This window comes from Pagrus major, chromosome 7 (assembly GCF_040436345.1).
Source record: "Pagrus major chromosome 7, Pma_NU_1.0".
Classification (NCBI taxonomy): Eukaryota; Metazoa; Chordata; class Actinopteri; order Spariformes; family Sparidae; genus Pagrus; species Pagrus major.
The window spans coordinates 15302189-15320435 of NC_133221.1; the positions used below are offsets into that span (position 1 = coordinate 15302189).

Below are 18247 nucleotides of genomic sequence, written 5' to 3' on the forward strand. Positions count from 1 at the left end.
TAAGAGACGGCCATTTAGTACATCGTGATTAAGTGGTATTCAACCCTTCTCCTGGAAATCCACAGTCCTGTTTTTTCCCCACCTTTTCTAGCTCAGGTGTGGCCGATCAAGAGCTGAAAGGCTCTTGATCAACTGAAAACCTCTACCTCCACTAATCACGTGTGGGCAGAGCACAGGGGACGGAAATAAGCAAGATGGTGGGTCCACAGGAGCACGGTTGGGGACCACTGATGTAGAGGAAAAAGTTATCTTACTATTAGTACAGTATTCAGTGAAGAGAATACAGGAAAACAAAGTCTGTATAACCACCAAGCTATAAATTAGTTATGTAGAATACTACTAGTTTCCTGCTCATTAGGCACAAAACACCTTGCACAGCCACCATCACTTCAGTAAATGGTGAGAGAAAAGGGAGCAGCTTCACCATTTCAGCACCATGGACAGCATCAATCTACCGTCATAAGCATGGGCTCTAATGCCTGATCAGGTCTGAAGGAAACAGGAAAATAATAGTGTAATTGGCCATTGCCATGGCAGATTGCTGAGGGAATTGGAAGACCGGTCTTTATTATCTGCAGTCCCTCTGGGGCACTTACAAAACTCATTGTCAGACATAATCAGGGCTGAAAACATACCGGTACCTTAGGCTTCCACTAAAAATAGGCACAAGGAATTTAGGCTAAATCACAATTGGAAAGTACAGCATGATAACACTGTGATTATTTTTGGTATAAATTTAGCATTATACTACATGTCTATCATACATTATTTTTGTTCACTTGTTGTCTTTTGAGACAAAAAGCTGTACAAAAAGAAGGTCCACAGGAAATCAAAGTAAGCACAACCAAGTCCAGGATGGACCAGATATTGGGGACTGTCTGCAAAGCAGAGGCAAATCCAAATCATAATCCCACCTCTAATCCAAGAGGATTGGATGCTGGTAGTCAGTGCACGGGATGCAACTGAGAGATTGGTTAGGTCTGCTTGTCAGTCATAACATTGCTGTCAATCCCTTATCCATCATTGTTGGAGACAATGAATTTAGCCTTATGTGATGATAGCAATGGAGCCACCAGTTCTGAGAATAACTCTGGAGCGTTGACTCTGCAGTTTCATCCCAAATGATGACGCCCAAAGTTAAACAGCAAAGACAGCTGTGTGTAAAACAAAGGAGCTGCACACATGTCAGCTCGCTACTATTAAAATCTTTGGCTACAGACATCAGATGTCATTTGCATTAAGATGGAGGTTTTCACGAGTCAGCGCATCTGGTCAGTTCCGGTGGGCACGCGCCCAGCTGCACACCTCCTTTTCAAACTAGCAGGTCGTTAAAACTAGCAAAGAAAGAAAGAGGAAAATAAAATGTGGAGCCCGTGTAACCAGCAGGAGACAGCTCACTTCATGTACCGGCCTCAAACCTCTGCACTTACTTCTGAGTTGGCAGCCAGCTGTTGCCGCGAAGAGAAAACTCGAGTCACCTCCCCGAACAAGCGACAGCGGGATCATTTGCGCGGTAACACTTGTCCACACGAGCCCCTCTCTCTCAGCTCCACATGCTGCCAACCTGACGTCCCAACCGTGACCCCACACAGCACCACATTTCACGGGCGGGCACGAATAAAACGGTCTTTGTGCATGTGAGCACACAGCCGGGACACGGGCGCCCGAATAACTCTACTACGACCACGGCATGAAGGATTAGTTTCTTGCTCATATGCACACGGCTACATGAGTTCGAGCTAGTACCTTACATAATAATTAATCTGCCGCACAAACTGAGAGCGCAGAGTTTCATTTGTTTCCTAAATGTTGCCGACATGATGTCACGAAATCCAGGTGTGCACGCAACGACTGTTGAGCTCGAGCTTACCGGACAGGCACCTCTCCATCACCGTGAAGTCCCGACCGACCCCTGTCCGACTTCGGCTCAGGCTCCATGATCTCATCGGCTCAGCTCTCTCATGATGACCTGTCCTGCCATCGGGTCCTCGTGGGCGCGCTCTGCCGAGCTGGCGCGTGCGCGACCCACGCGGCATGATGGGGCAGCAGGAGCAGCCTGATGATTGGAGGGCTTGATTTGTTCATACACCTACATGAGCGTCAGCTGGCTATGGAAACCCGTTACTGCCAGTTAAAGACAAAAGATAAGATGAAAACCAGGCTTTGTGGAAAAAAAGTATTCCTTTGGTAAGTCATAATTGTGAGATAAAAAGTCATAAATATGAGGTGCAAAGTCCAAATAATGAGATAAAAAGTCAAAATTGTAAACAGAAAGTCAACATTTTGATATAAAAAAGTCATAAATATGAGGTGCAGAGTCCAAATAATGAGATAAAAAGTCAAAATTGTAAACAGAAAGTCAACATTTTGACATAAAAAGTCATAAATATGAGGTGCAAAGTCCAAATAATGAGATAAAAAGTCAAAATTGTAAACAGAAAGTCAACATTTTGACATAAAAAGTCATAAATATGAGATGCAGAGTCCAAATAATGAGATAAAAAGTCAAAATTGTAAACAGAAAGTCAACATTTTGACATAAAAAGTCATAAATATGAGGTGCAAAGTCCAAATAATGAGATAAAAAGTCAAAATTGTAAACAGAAAGTCAACATTTTGACATAAAAAGTCATAAATATGAGGTGCAGAGTCCAAATAATGAGATAAAATCAAAAATCAAATTTATTGTGACTTTTTATCTCGTTATTTTGACCTTTAATATAATAATTAGGATTTTTTATTTCATAATCATGACTTTTTTCTTATAATTTCAATTTTTCATGTCATAATTATTAATGACCACATTTTTTTAATAAAGTCCAATTGAGTTTATTATATCAGATGTAGAGACAATATAAGTAATCTAAAATTACAATACATGGTTGGATAAAGCCGCAACTTCTCTCAAAAATGCTAAAAATTGCAGACCTGGGGCAGGGCTCACTGTAGCTCTTTGTGAGATTTATGAAAGGACTGCAGGTGTTCAGTTCTCATTCACTCAATATAGCTCACCCTGAAAACGAGTAAGAATGACTATTTTTGTGTTAGAGGTTTCACTCTCAGAAAAGAGGTGGCGTTTCTCAGATGGTATTCACAAGCAGCGAGGCAATAAATGAAATTTGGATTTCAGCCCACAGTCTAAAATAGGTGTACAGCACAACAAGCTGCATCACCCACGCAGCAGGTCTGTTTGTTGCATGATTCCTTTATTTCTTTCAGCATTTCTCCATGTCCTTTTGTCATTTATCGTTCTACTCCTCTACTGGTCAGCAGCCTGCAGAAGGACTTCAGCAAAGCTTCCTTGCTGTCTGATATATTATTAGGAAATTAGTGTTGCTGCACACCAGACCTGCCCCAAGTTATGTCTATCTCTTCCTCTGTGAAACTGTCAAAGAGGAAACTGAGACATAACAGGTGACTCATGTTACTTTGAGTGAGTGCAGCAGGTGAAGTTTTCCGTCATATGCAACCTGTTAGAAAGAATAATTAGTTTCATTTCCTCCTAACGTCTAACCAAAGAGAAGTGAAATTTTGAGAGGGTGGGGGGTGTTCTACATGCAGGCACGCCAACCTACTCTCTTGTAATACTTGTGAAATCAAGCCAGTCAAGTGACATCAGGTCCAGTTTATTTGTACAGTCAGATATCAACTTCTCAGTTTACAATGTATACAGTGTCTCGATTAACTTTGCAGCCAACAATAGCAGCATGTCCCTAACCAGCCCAACCTGTCCGAAGACAAGGATCAGAAAAACAAAAAAGAAACCGCACGAGAGAACGTTTAAAGAATCAACAACAAATTATGTCGGATAAAACAACAGAACACAATCTTGGAAAGTAAAATACATACATGGAAAGGTTGTTACTTTTCAGTTTTTAAAAATGATGCTTACATATTGATGAACATCACCCATGTAGCTGTCATTGTGACACAAGATAGGGTAAGTTTGTCAAAATGAGGTAATGGGAAGATGAAAATTCTCAATCACCAAAGTGTGATCACATAAAACTTTCACTCATGTTGTTGTCATAAAATTTGAGGTTATCTGATGACAGTGCCATTCTCACTCGGTTCCAGAAAAGGGGTTGTGCCCTTGGGTTCCTCGGCCAGGACAACACAGACTTCCTGCACAACCGTCTCCTCAGCTGAAGGTACTTCAGTTTGGGAAACATCTCATCGAGCAGAACCAGCACAGCTGCATCCACCTTTAGATGTAATCAGAGTTAATTTGGTGCTGTGAAACCATGGCAACATCTCAGCGAGGGTAAGATTCACACACATGAAAATAAGCTCATTTTACTCACCTTCTCATCCAGAAGCCGCTGTTGAACCATGAAGAAAGCCTGGCGGATCACACCGTTCACTGTCTCAGTACCAGCAGCACCGCTGGACAGCACAAACACTGTCTTCACACTGCTGTACACAGCATTATGTAGATTTTCAATACATGAAAGCCCAGGAATCCAGTCCCTCTCCTCCAAACAGAGACAAAACCTCCTGTGATCGGAGTTCTCTAGGTTGACCATTAACTCATTGTAGACCCAATCCCTCACAGCATTGTTGCTGGTATCAAACACCACAAAAGCGTCATAGTGATATTTTGAATCATTCCCAGCCAGCTGGGTATAGCCCTTATGTCCTGCCCAAAGTACCTGCAGGCAATACCACAGGTCCCAGCCATAGAGATGCTTCAGTAGGGGCAGGACAGTGAACGCCACAGCCAAGAAGGAGCAGACGAGGAAGGCTAAACCACCATATATGTCCTGGCAGGAACGCTGGTCCATAGACAGAATACTCTCGCCCTGTTGGGACTCTGGGAATTGACAGTGAACATGTGTGGTGAGATAAGGAATCTTTATAGGAGTGCTACGCAAAAAGTCCGCAAACCAAGATGAAACACAGTCACATTTAAAGGGGTTGGCATGCAGGGTGAGTTTCTGAAGGGCACTACCTTTTTTAAAGGGGTCAGGGAGAAACTGTTGGATCAACTCTTTGATCTGATTGTGGCTGAGATACAAATTTCGCAAGGATCTTGCCTGTTTGAAGAAATTCTGAGGAATAAAGCTAAAGTAATTGTGACTGAGGTCCAAGAGAGAAAGAAATTCTCCAAATTCTATGACCTCAGGAGGCAAATAGGAGAGCCTGTTCTGACTGAGGTCCAGGTGACTTAAATTTCTGAGTGCTGAGATGTTCTGCCATGGGAAGTAGTTCAGCTGGTTGTTGCTGATGATGAGGGTCTCAATGCTTCCTGGGAGGCTGCACAAATCCTCTGGTGAGATTGAGCTCAGTTCATTGGTAGAGATGTCCAGGTATGTGAGGCTTGTCAGGTTTTGGAAGAAATAAGTGTACCTGTTGTTGTCATACCCCCACATAATGTTCAGGTTGTTTCCATTGAAGTAGAGGTACTTCAGAGAGCTGCTAACCAGCCGTTCATCTATTCGCATCCCAATGCCATTGTTTGCCAGACTAAGAACTTCCAAGTTAACCAGACCTTGAATGAAAACTAAACGATGGCCCATGCCTCTCATCTTGAAGTGAAACTCATTGTTGCTGAGGTCTAATACCTTAAGAGTGGCATTTAGCTCACTGAAAGACTCGTTATAATAAAAATCCAGTCTATTGTACGACAAGTTAAGAAAAACTAAATCTTCCATGCTATTAAATACCCCACCCCTCAATGCCTGGCTCATGTAATTGAAGGAAAGGTCTAAACAAACAGCATTTTCCATGCCTACAAACACCTCTTTGTGAAGAGACATGATGTCATTTTGAGACAGGTCAAATGTCAGGTTATTTCGGCAGTAACTGCGCCATTGTGATGGAGATTTTGACCCAGCCTCCTCCAACAAATCCAGCCTGTTTAACTGATTGGATTCCAGGACGTCACTTCCAGGTGTGATCTTTCGATCTATTAGCATTAGGGGTGGCGCAGTAAAATCTTGTGTATACAAGTTCTGCCTCTGACAGCTTTCCTGTGCTGCGATCTCAGATGACGCACTCGAGCAGCCTGGAAGGAAATTAAGAATGTTTTGGGAGAGGTCAATATCAATAAGAGACGGTAATTGTGTCAGAGCTTTCAATCTGCAATTATTGATGAAGTTCATTCTCAGTTCTAGTTTCCTTAGATTTTTAAGTTTGGACAGAACGTCTAGGCTCTGGTTTGAAACGATGTGGAAAAAGTTGCCACTCAGGAGAAGAGTTTTTAGACCAGATATATTGCCAATATGTGGGGAGAGGACCAGTTCGTGAAATGTTTTCAGTGGTTCATAGTTATAGATAAGGCTAATCCAAGTGAGGCCCTTCAGATCTGAAAAGAAGGTGCCATTCCTTATAGCATATGCCAGGAGGTTGTCAGAGAGGTCCAAGCCCTTTAAATTCTTCAAAGGTTGGAAAAGACCCTTTGGAAATGTTCTCAGAGAGTTTCCTCTCAAGCTTAGGAAGGTGATGGAGCTGTTCTCAGCATAGAATGAATTGGAATGTAGTTTTAACGGATGGTTATCTGGGCAAGGAAAGCAGGGCCTGGCAGCATGATCGCAACGCTGGCAATTCCACTCCAAAACTAAATGATTGAGGAAAATCAGGTCGGCAAATGATCCTTCTAAAACCTCTGTGATTGTATTCTCCCTTAAATCCAGAAGCTCCAGTGAGCGTGGAAGCCCTTTAGGGATAGCCGTCATGTTATTATACCCCAAAGTAAGGTTTTTGAGTTTAGGGAGCCCCCTGAAAACCTCCTCGCTGATGTTAAAGGGCTGGTGGCAAGGGTTTGCATAAAAGCAGTTCCTGGAGAGATAGAGCGCTTCGAGATTTGGAGTTTTTAAAGGGTGGATAATGTGCGAGATGCAATTCTCATGCAGATCGAGAACTTTCAGGCTTTCAGGTAACCAAGGTATACGGGTGAGGCTGTTTCCTGACAGATTAGCAAATGTAAGGTTCGATAGGCTCCTGAAGGCATCATCATGGATCTCCATCTTGCATGAGCGGTCATCGTAAGCTCTCAGGTGACCTGGCAGACAATTTCCCATGATTTTCAGAGTGCGAAGGTTCTTGAGACCTGATAAGTCATCCGGCCCCACCTGCTGTATCTGAGTCCAACCTAAATTGAGTGACTCTACAGTTTCAGACTTGATGATGGGGACACGCTTGAGTGGTCTGTCAGAGCAGTCTACATAGGTGGTATTCATATCAGTGTCACATGGGAAGAAGCTGGTGTTTATGGTCCTCGCTAATTGAAGAAGCTGGCAAAGGACGGTGATATATTTCAGCATAGCCTGAAAAGAGAAAATTGATTTTAGTTGTTTGTTGATGTAGTCAATCTAAAGCAACATTATGTAGAAATTGGGATTTTGGGGGGTATTTAGTGCTCCCCACAGTTTCTGAGTGCAAATCCCAGGTCTGTAACGTCCGTCAGACTTAATTTAGTTTGTACTACAAAACAAATTCATTACTATTATTATTATTACATCATGACGTTATGTCTTCTTGTGAAATTGTGTCTTCAAGTAAGCATGTAATGCTGTGATCCTACCCTCTCCCTGAAATTACATAGTGCAGACACAAATGATAGGGGTGGAACGGCTGAGACAGACACCATTCACCGTATTACAAAGATGATTTTGAAGTTGTTATGATAAGGTAAAAAGGTTACATAATGTTGCTTCAATTTCGCATTAAATCCGATATTATTCAGTACATTTCATCAATATCACCGAATGTGTATATCTGCTGTTTAGACAGGTACAAACTGCGAAAGACATCACTGAAATCAGCCATTTCTGTGCTTATAATTGCAACGACAGAGCAGGCACATAATTTTCTCACTGTGGAACGTAATGCATTTTGATGGCAGAATCAAATGTTATTTTACTTACCATAGTGGATATAGCATGCATCTTAAAACTCATAATGGGATCAAGATGAAGAAATGTTTAATCCAGGTCGGGAGTGGAAACATCATCTGTGGTGTGCCAAGGTCTGTGCAGTGACATAAAACTAGCTTCATTTAAGCAGAAGTGAAAACTTGTGGTCATTTGCAAATCATGTGACCTACTGTAAGTCAAATCCACATGGTTCATGAACATTGGATATAGATTTCACCTGAAGTGAAGATTTTACAGTAATGATTGTCCTTTATTAGAACCACTTCGGGAAATATATATAAAAAACAAAATTACCTCAGGCTTTCCTTCTCTGAGGGGAGAGACAAACAAAAAAGAACAGTGAAAGGAAAGTGTTTTTCTGTTGGTGGAAGTTGGATGACTTCCTAATTCGCTACAAATTCTAAAGAAAATGTGTAAGGAAGTAATTCACCATCTGCTTCAAAAATCCTTAACATATGCACATGCATCCAAAGATTCATCCCACACTGGTAGTATTTTTACAATCGCTTTATTAAGTGCACGGTATCATGAAACCAAAACAGCATTCATTATTAAAAAAAAACAAACAGGTACAATAAGCAGAGAAAAGACAGATTGTGATCTTCATTTCTGTGAATCCAACCGCAAGTTAACACACTGAAAAGCCCTTTATTTTCTGTGTGAATGTAAAGAGTCAAAAATAAAAATTAAAAACTGTATGAATAAAATTTGTTTGATTAGTCAACCCTGCTAGCCACAGGCAGTTTACAAATAAAGTAAAGGAATACAAAGTGTGTTCTGGTCGGAGAGCACTTTCAATGCTTTGGCTTTGGATCGGACCTCACACTGTCCTGGAAACAGAATATCTCGTACACACAGTAGTGTCTTCCTATCTTTTCTTGGCAGCAGAAACGGCACACTACCAGGTATTTATCTGAAATGTACAATCACTGACACAAGTGTTGAATCATCCACAGAGCGATGTTCATAAAGCCATCAGACTCAGCATCCACCTTAGAGAGAGAGTGATTGTTCCCTGGGTACCACAGCAACCTAAACAACACACATCAGAGCATGAGTGAATGAACAATAAAAGCCCTGTTGTGGAGTGCAAATCTGACATAACTGATAAAACACGTTGCTTACCGGACTGGGACCTGCTTTGCTTTCAGAGCTTTGTAATATTCCAGTCCTTGCTTGTTAGGTACACGCTTGTCATCTTCTCCTATGGTAAGCAATACTGGTGTCTGTACCTACATGACAGATCATCTAAGGTTACTGCATTGTGTAACAACACCAAAGTGTTATGAAGTGATATACACACAGTCAAAAGACATAGACAGAAATACACATACCTGTGGGACATGTTTGATGGGGGACTTGTTCAGCATCTGTTCCCAAACAGCAGGATCAGGTAGACAGTCTGTGCTGTAGTCGAACCCAGCCTCAACCATGCACCTGCAAAAGTCATAGTTACAACATCAACAGAAGGAGGGGAAAAATAAATCTGAAAAACTGAATGGCTTTGAGCTCTTTTGTTCCTGCAGTGTTTGTGTGCATTATTGAACAGTTCCTTCCTCAACAGTGAGGCAGACACATGCCCTTTATCCCACTCACTTGCTTACAGCTGTCAGAGTTGAACGCAAGGGGTACAAATGATAAAACAAGAAATGTTGAGTGGTTGTGCATGACTGACACAGTCAGGAAATGAGTAAACAAATGTGGGCAAGAGTGTGGGAATGTGCATGCCAAGATGTACCAGTCTGGGATGTCAGTGCTGCAAACCATAGAGGCCAAATTGGTGACGGGGTTGCGAGCCACGCAGGCCTTGTAGAACCCTGGGTACTGGCCAATCAGATGACAGGCCAGGAAACCACCGTGGGAGCCCCCGGAAACTGCCACCTTCTTCATGTCGAACTCGCCACTTTTAAGGACACTTTCAACAGCAAACTGGTGGGAAGAAAAACACGGAGGAACTGCAAGGTTGGTGGTGGTGAAAAAAAGAAAGACACATCACCAATCACAAGTCGGGGAGTGAAAAGAAGAAGGGAAGACTCAATAAAACTATGACTTAAATAGAAACTACAGTAACCTTAGCTACATAAAGAAACCAATTGAATCGACAGTTTATAAATATAAAGCAACACTGAAACTGATTTTCACCAGTGGGAGAAAAAGATACTATTATAGATTATACATTTCATGACTTAAAACACTTGACCATCGTCGTTTTACAACTGCATTTGTTGCATTCTTACTTGAACATCCTTGACGTCCTGGGTGCCAACATTGCCAGGTAATGAGAGGATATTGTCCTGGCCGTAACCAAGAGAGCCACGATAGTTCACTAAGAAACAACAAATTAAAACAACAAACAAAAAAATAACAATCGTATCAGTGCTGGTGACATTATGATGTATTCTTATACAGTCAACACAATTTATTTAAAAGGCGACAGCACTCTAGCAATGACCAAAGTGAGCTTGAGAACAGGTTGCTGGTTCAAACCCTGGGCCAACTGAAAACATGGACAAGAAAAGTGAACTAGTCGTGCTTTTTGTGGCTTACAACCTCACTACAACCTTAAGCATGGTTCAACAGATTCAAGATATACTGAGTTGCTACAACTTCCCCATTTTAACAAAACCAAACCATGAACCATGAATTTGCATTTTTAAAATGTAGTCATACTTTAAAGTTAAATAGGATGGATGAACCGGCATATACTACACACAAGTTCACAATTTTTTAAAGATCTGTTTAAGGGCTCAAGCAGACACTCTAAGTAATCAACAGTCCATTTGCTAGAAAAGCTTCACACTCTCACATTCTCTCAGCTAAATGTACGAGGCAACACGCAGTTGTGATTGGTGCCTGTGAGAAGAGAGCAGCCTGGTTCTTAAGCACATGAGAGCTTGTTAAATGTTCACAAGATAGAAAAAACGAGAAAGCATCTTGAAGTGGCTAAAAAATTTGACTCAAGACTGTATTATCCCAAGGGGAAATGCCTTGATGGTACGCAAAATATGTACATACAACAACAACACAGTAAAACACACAAGACCAAAACAGCAATTACAATCCACACTATGTCTCCAACTACCTTGTGTCAGTAGGAAACAGCATGTGAACCGTGCTCATTCCCTTCTACACATAGAGTACATATCCTATCAATAGATAATCGAGCTCTGAGCAGCTTAAACATGAACTCACCCAGTAATACAGCGAAGCCCATCCTGCACAGCACAGACGGGGACAGAAGCCACTCAGCTACAATCACTGAATGAGGACCCCCTAAGTCAAAGAAACCAGGTATGTAATATACAGATAGGCAGTTTGTGTTAAAAGCTGTGTGTCTTCATGTGCTCAGAAGAATCAATATGTGACGCATCTCAGGACTGTTATTGAAGAACATTTTGACTTTGAGAATGTGATAAGAGGGGACATATTATGAGTGCCTACCAACCAACAAAAAGTTGAAATAAGATATCCAAGTCAGTTTTTGGGGGCTGTCTAAGTCAGAAATCATGGGATTCCACAAGCCATTCAGATTTTGTCCTCCTTGTGTAAACTAGAGCAATAACACCCTCAATCTGAGAATCTCTATCCACAGTTTGAGAACTACCTTTGCCAAGCTACGGCATTATTTTTTTCCCATCAGCACCACACTGCTAGCATTATGTTAAAGGTAAGAGCTAAGCACAGTTGCTCTGTTGTTGGCTGCACAGACCGTCACAAATCACTACATCGGCCCCCAGCCTCAGAGGACATTAGAGCTGAGTGGATTAAGTTTATTTTTGATGGCCACATCCCCATAACAACTGGAAACCTCTTGTGCATGCTAACCTTTATACTTCCGAGAGCCAGTCCAAAGCTATGAGCTAAACATGGGCACTGCTCTGTTGTTGTCCGCAAATATCAACCCAAAGGCCTCCCAATGTGAGGATGTCAAGACCCAGTGGATTTACTTTGTTTTTGATGGAAACGTGACAGAAATGACTGGAAATCTATTGAATTATGTGTGTGTATTTCATTCCGAGACTGCTCCACTGACTTTCCTGAGGAAGTTCAAGGCTGTGTGAATTTTACTGACTGTGTTATCCACGATTGGACAAGCTTAAGAATGGATCAATGAAGGGCTAATTGAGACCTGACTTCAAACTTGTAAACTGTAAGTTATGCCACTTTTTATGTTGTTTTGCTGTTTATTTATTTTGTAGCTCAGCCTGTTGAGTTAGGTGTCAGCATGTTGCTTGGTTAATGTGGATACTCCCAGTCTGGGGCATTGTTAGACTAATGTTGTAATATTGGGGGACAGTCAAGAGAAGCTAGTAGTCGGTTTGATGGTGGTAACTGTTTTTTTCATGTTGCTTTTTGTGTTTGTATGACAGTGCTAGCATGAGCTTTGGTGTTATATGAAGCCTGTTTTGCTCTGGGCTCCTCGCTTGTATGTGTGTGTGTTGAAACAGTGTGCAAATTTACTTCATAGAGATGCCTTGAAGATAACAATATAGCTACATGTGAAAAACAAAAGTCAAACTGCAGGATTCATTTGCTTTGCAAAAGTGTGTATCTCTAGAGACAGGGGGAATAGAGCTGGTGATGCACTGGACAGTATGAGATTGATGTGTTTTTTGAACATTAGAGCATGTAAACCTATTTTAGCAGTCAGCCAGAATGAAAGTATGAACTTGAGAGTGAGCATTATGTGTCTCCTTTAAACATTTTGCCACCAAGAGCACCATTGTCATAGCAACTGTTGACAATGCCAAACTTAGCTGTAGCAGTAGCTCTTGATTGAACAAGAACAAATCCTGATACAGATTCCCAGATTCAATTCTAAAAATAAACTCAGCATGGATTAATTATACATGTGTCCTACTTCTGAATGTAAGAGCATTGATAAATATATATATGTTTTTGTTTATACTACATTAACACTGTATAACATTATAATTATAACACAAAAATGACCTAACTGTTCAATTTGTTTATCACACTACAGAACCATAATGACAGTAACCAACCATGAGGAACGGCAATAAGAGGCAGTTTCACTCCATCCTTCACCTCCTTTGGTTTGATCAGCAAAGCTTCGAAATCAAGGCCAGCTAGAACACAGAAAAATTAGTTAGACCCATGAAGATGTCATACACTGTTCTTCAGGTGTCCTAAAAACAGCTAAATATTTTCAACCCTCTCTACAAACTCCTAAACTATCCTTTCTGGCTTAAAATAAACCAGTCATCTCAGGAGCTTCTTCCTGTAAACTCCTTTACTCCTTGTTCTGTCAACAGAATTGTCTGCCATTTTATCATAATCACTTATACTACCTCATGTTGCATGTATTATTATTTTGTACACGTTTTAAAAAAACAGTATGTTGACAGATCCGATAAACCCAGTTACTAAATTCAGCCTATGTTTATTCTTTAAAAAAACAGGTAGTTGTTAACTGAATGTACAGCCCCAAAAATATTATAATATACATTTCCTTAACATTTTATAAGTTACCTGTCCAAACAAATGTAATCCAATTTGATAACTGAGATCAATCTTATGTTTTAAAGCTCATAATTTCCACTTTATTGTCCAAAAGATGTTGATTCAACCCTCTGATTATTCTTAGGTTGTAGATTAGTGGTGGCATCGTACTAGTCTTCAGTATATTTAGAGATGTTTCTGGCAATTTGACAAAAACAGAAAAAAAACGAATGTACATCTAGCTTGTACTAAAATGAAGAATTTGTATTCTTACGGTATTGACTGTTGTCTTGCTCTGGGGGAGGGGTGAAACTCAAGATCTGCCAATCAATATCTGGCAACTTCTGAGAGTCCTCCAGAGTAACCCAGACCACTTCTTCCTGAGATTCCCTGGCTGGAAGGAAACCTACCCTCTGGGCATAGAAGTGACATTGCAAATAGGTGATACAGTAGCTAGATTTATTTTTTTGAGTACTACAACTGTTTTGTTAAGAGTACAGAAGTTTAACTTATGCAATAGTATACTTAATATATACTATGAAAACACTGATCGTACCAGACTTGGTGGGCAGTTTGGAGAGGAGCAGCTAACCACCATCAGATCTCTCTCTACGTTCAGCAGACACCAGTTACCAACATCAGACTCTACAGACAAACAAATGTAGAGCATCATTAGATTCATTCAAGCAGTCCCAGCACGCTGATGTGATGAACCAATCAGTTCTTGGAGACTGTCAACATCAAACATCAGTAAACAAGAACCTGAGCATGATGCCAAAAATGATAAATATGTCTAGAGACTCACTTGAAGTCAGAGAAGTGACGCTCCCAGTGTTTATATCCACCATCAAAAGATCCTACAAGAAAGACAACTTTTTTTAATGTAAAAATAATTACAGTACTGTCAGTCTAAAGACTTTGTGCAAAATCAGAAAAATTTAAAGCTTTGTTGTCAATTTTTGTCATAATAACAAGCTATTTCCAAGAAGTTGACTGTACCTTGCGGCTGCGCTGAGGACAAGCAACAATGACACTCTGACTATCAGCTGACCAGCACTGAGGGGACAACTGAGAACTGTAGATACCGGCGAAGCCATCTGTGAAGCAGCAACACAACAAAGTTTCATATATTGTTAAAAAAAAAAAAAAAGGAATGTACATTTATTTAAAAAAACAAACAAGTATTCGTTACCCTCTCCAGGTCGCTTCACCACATCCACTACCACTGAGGTCTTCTTAGTATACCAGTCGTACTAGAAATAAAATTTGCAAACACAGAGGAAAGCATATGAAAAAAATGCATTTATTAACTCATGAATGTATTTTTGCTTCAACAGATGTATGTCTACGGAACAGAAAGCCACAAGATGGAGCATCGGGTGAATAAAAACATCCAGTCCTACTTATTCTTTTAAGTGTGTACAAAGCACTTTGTAAAGAAGGGAAACTACATGTGTCTTATGTGGAAAAGAGGCTCGATCCTGTCTTACCATACAGAGCCTGCTGCACTGCATGTGTGGTCCATAGAGGGAACACTCCAGGTAAACAATCCTACAGTGGTCTGGGCTCAGCCTGGGGGAGCACACTGCACTGGTGCCTGATGACAGCTGCTCTGAGGGACACAACAAACAAATACAATACACATGAACATCTGCAACAGAGTCAAGCTATATCCGTTTAAACCAGACCAGTTGTCGATGTGAAATATTCAGTTAGTTAGTTTAGTGTGAAACGATCCGTTTGGGTACAAATGATCCACTCTAGAAACATCAAAGGTCACGTATTTTGTTGTGGTGCCTCACTTCATGCACATTTAGCTGTATTGTCTCCAAGGCTGAACACAGAATGAAAAATGTATGGCTGAACACAGAATGAAAAATGTATGTATGTATGTATGTATAAAGACACACTTACCACATTTCCCACCAATTAGATCCACATAAAACAAAGATGACCTGACAGAGAGAAGAAAATGTGAATAACTTGCAGTTTTAGCCTGTGAGTCTTACAAAGGAATTTTCTGAAAGCTTTCATTCTTATTTTTATTTAACGTGAACAGTAATCACCTCCTGTTGGGGCAGTACTTGAGGCCAAGTCTGAATGGCTCATGCCACCAGCCCACAAACACCACTCCTGTGTCACCTGGAGCCCAAAATGCCTGCAGAGACAGAGTACAAGGGGGTGAGTGCACTAGAAGTGCATAAAAACATGTGTCATTGCACATGTTGCTGTACCAACCTGTCCAGGTGAAATATCTTCAGGCACTCCCTCCAGCACAGACACATTGTCACCCTCGATGTCCAGAACACAAAGCACTGGACAGCTCTTACTAACCAGTGCCTCTCCCCAGTCCTCGTGGAAGACAAACTGCTCCCCCTGCAGGAATGGAAAAGCAAAAACACTACAGCTTAAAAAGGGACTGTAAACTTGTGAGAGAAATATTTTAGGTTTCAGAACTATTAACTGCATTCACTTTTACAGCCTCCTTTTTCTCCACTCTCATGGTCTCCTCCTCGTCCCCAATAGAAGACAGCTCTGGTGACTCAGTCTACAAGCAGAAAATGAGAAATAGAATAACAAATTATTACCTACTAGTCTGACCTTTTATATTAAAGTAATCCTCCCCTATCTACGATAAATGAACACTAAATTATATAAAGAGCAATTTGCCGTAAGAGCTTTTCTATTCTTACGGCCACACCCAATCAGTGCGGAAGGTATTTCTCTTTGGAAAGGCAATGGAAAACACCTGTGGTGAATTCAGAATGAAACCATTTGCAAAATAACCTGGTTTGCAACGCTTCTATGATTAAGTGATAACATTCCTTTCAGTGGTGTGCAAAAAAACTTTCTCATTCATTTGATCCGGTTTGGCGAGTGTTTATCAGCTGAAGCCATTAGTCCACCACTGAAGTAATGCAATATCCAGCATGAATTTGGAGCTTAAAGATTTTCTAACTCTTCCTAACAGAGAACCACAGAATAGATACCAACTTGTACCAACTACTTTAAAAACCTTTCAACGACATCGAGGAGAATCAACATGCTTGAAATTTTCAACAGAGCAGCGCAGCCATTTTCTGATTGAATACTGATTAACCATCAAATTAAGTTTTGCTGACAGACCTGGAAGAAGGATTCTGCCTTAGGTCTCTTCCTTTCCGCCACATACAAGAGATGGGTCTCGGAGTGGGACCAAACCAAGCAGCCAAACTGATCTGTGAGTGCAGAGCACATTGTGATTAACACCTAGACTGGCACATGTAAAAGCAAAGTTTCAAAGAAATTGGTAAACACAAAAAAAAAGGATTTTAAGTGCATAAATGTATGACTCACCGTCTTCATAGACCTTGCCATGCTTCTTTAAGGCTGTTAGATTGATGCTCTTCATCTTGATGTTTTTACTCCAGATCTGAAGGGTCACAGAGGTCAGGAGATGAGAGAAGACAAAGACATCAGGTTCAAAATGCAACGTCATATGAGGTTTAAAACACAGGCTACGGGTGGAAAACGTAGCAGAGCAGAGATACAGATGAGCACCATACAGGGGACAATGCTGGGACTCAATGCTGAGTCTGAGCCAGACAGACAGCCACACACCTCCAGAAACTGTTTGTCCTCTCCTTTGATTGTGCACTCTCTGACAACTGCCTTCATTTCACCCGTGGGGGAATCCTTACTTAGTAACCTGACAGGAGAAACATATTCATGAGACACTGTTTGCTCTGGGTTAGATCTATGTGGGTAACTCCAGGTAAAAGGACAAAATGTTTACATACTCTCCCTTGATCTCAGTGCAGTTTCCTGAGGCTCCAGAGTAGACCACCGTCTTGTCATCGTGGAACACAATGTACTGTCTGCAAAATTTGACATTCTCATTCCTCTCCAGATCACGCTGGCTCCATTCTGCAGAAGAGAGTAAATACTATCAGTATCAATAAACACGTGCAAATTTGAGAATCTTAGTATGGCAGAGACTAAACCTACCTGTGTAGATGTTGCTGTATTTGCCCCCATACTGAGAGGTGACGACAGGTCCCAGATCTGCTCTGCTCAAAGAAGGGAAGAGACTGAGTTCTCTGTAGAGACTGGCAATTTCCCCAGGGTTGGTCATCACCTGACAACAAGCAGCAGAATAACTCACACTGCGTCTCAGTGATATAAACTGTCTAACAGCGAACAATGCCCTGTTCATGCCCTAGCTAGGAAGCTAGCCAACCGGCCATAAACAAGTTTGTATAGTTAGCTAACACACTTTACCACCACAAGCAGGAGTAACTTTTATAGCGTTAAACGCCGGCCTATTCCTTTATACACACCAGACAAGCAATTGCGGCGTGATCAACAAAGCAACCAAGTAAAGAGTCTGGTCTGTTTCTAGCAATGTTTGGTGGATTCAATTTGACCAGGAAGTTCCTGTGGCAGCTGACAGAAAACAACCGATTCACTCTCAGTCAGCTAGCTTGACTTGGAAGGTGGCTACCGTTGAGTAATTGGGGTAAACTAGCTATTACCAATAGCAATGACCGCGTAATTAACGCCAGCTAATGTGACACATTTGCACCCATATGAGGTTTATTTTTTGCTGGATATGGTTTCTGTCCAGAAGCAAAGAATACGTAGTGAAGTGTAATCATACCTGTGACTCCATGGTAGGAACGGTGTGTGTCGCTAGTCTGCAGATATCAATCCGGTGTAAGCACAATGGAGAGGGGTGTTCCCATTGGTGTTCCTGTCGGGAGCTAGCTTAAAATGCACGTAACATCTACTACAGCTTCCTTTGGCAAGCTAACAAATAAAAGGAAACACCTGGTAAACAGTAAACTAAATGTGTCAAAATGCCGGAATTTAGGAATGAATTAATGATGAATAAGAATACAAATATCTCCTACAGAAATCTACAAACA

The 18247-nt window shown here is 41.1% G+C and overlaps 2 protein-coding genes across 4 annotated transcripts; both read right to left on the reverse strand.

Moving 5' to 3' along the window:
* Positions 1 to 3931: 3931 nt before the first annotated feature.
* tlr9 (toll-like receptor 9) lies at positions 3932 to 7181 on the reverse strand. The gene is given in 4 exon segments (XM_073469745.1): positions 3932 to 4205; positions 4305 to 5590; positions 5593 to 5616; positions 6893 to 7181. Coding segments are annotated over 4 exon segments (1806 nt in total). The 3' UTR covers positions 3932 to 3998.
* A 1188-nt stretch (positions 7182 to 8369) lies between these two features.
* Positions 8370 to 18056, reverse strand: apeh (acylaminoacyl-peptide hydrolase). Of its 3 annotated transcripts, none has more exons than XM_073470698.1 (23): positions 17980 to 18056; positions 17328 to 17457; positions 17120 to 17246; positions 16941 to 17028; positions 16677 to 16752; positions 16467 to 16558; positions 15814 to 15888; positions 15579 to 15716; positions 15407 to 15498; positions 15255 to 15295; positions 14831 to 14952; positions 14533 to 14593; positions 14340 to 14437; positions 14146 to 14197; positions 13897 to 13985; positions 13615 to 13753; positions 12884 to 12967; positions 11070 to 11150; positions 10115 to 10203; positions 9616 to 9806; positions 9212 to 9314; positions 9003 to 9109; positions 8370 to 8909 (listed from the first exon to the last, which is right to left on the reverse strand). In XM_073470698.1, the coding sequence occupies exons 1-23, from the start codon at positions 17989 to 17991 to the stop codon at positions 8804 to 8806; spliced, it is 2193 nt and encodes a 730-aa protein (XP_073326799.1). In that variant the 5' UTR covers positions 17992 to 18056; the 3' UTR covers positions 8370 to 8803. The 3 variants fall into 3 exon arrangements, with proteins under 3 accessions (XP_073326799.1, XP_073326800.1, XP_073326797.1); XM_073470699.1 differs by lacking the exon at positions 17980 to 18056 and adding an exon at positions 17660 to 17704 and having other exon boundaries at positions 8705 to 8909; XM_073470696.1 differs by lacking the exon at positions 17980 to 18056 and having other exon boundaries at positions 8705 to 8909; positions 17328 to 17628.
* Positions 18057 to 18247: the final 191 nt, after the last annotated feature.

Bases quoted from the DNA above. Each gene is read 5' to 3' on its own strand.
- apeh (XM_073470696.1), bottom strand. From the start codon at position 17,535: ATGAACAGGGCATTGTTCGCTGTTAGACAGTTTATATCACTGAGACGC. The intron at 13,986-14,145 runs GTGAGTCTCTAG...GTTTGTCTGTAG, and splicing joins CGTCACTTCTCTGACTTCAA to AGTCTGATGTTGGTAACTGG. The intron at 12,968-13,614 runs GTAAGAATACAA...TCTGTGTTCTAG, and splicing joins GCAAGACAACAGTCAATACC to CTGGCCTTGATTTCGAAGCT.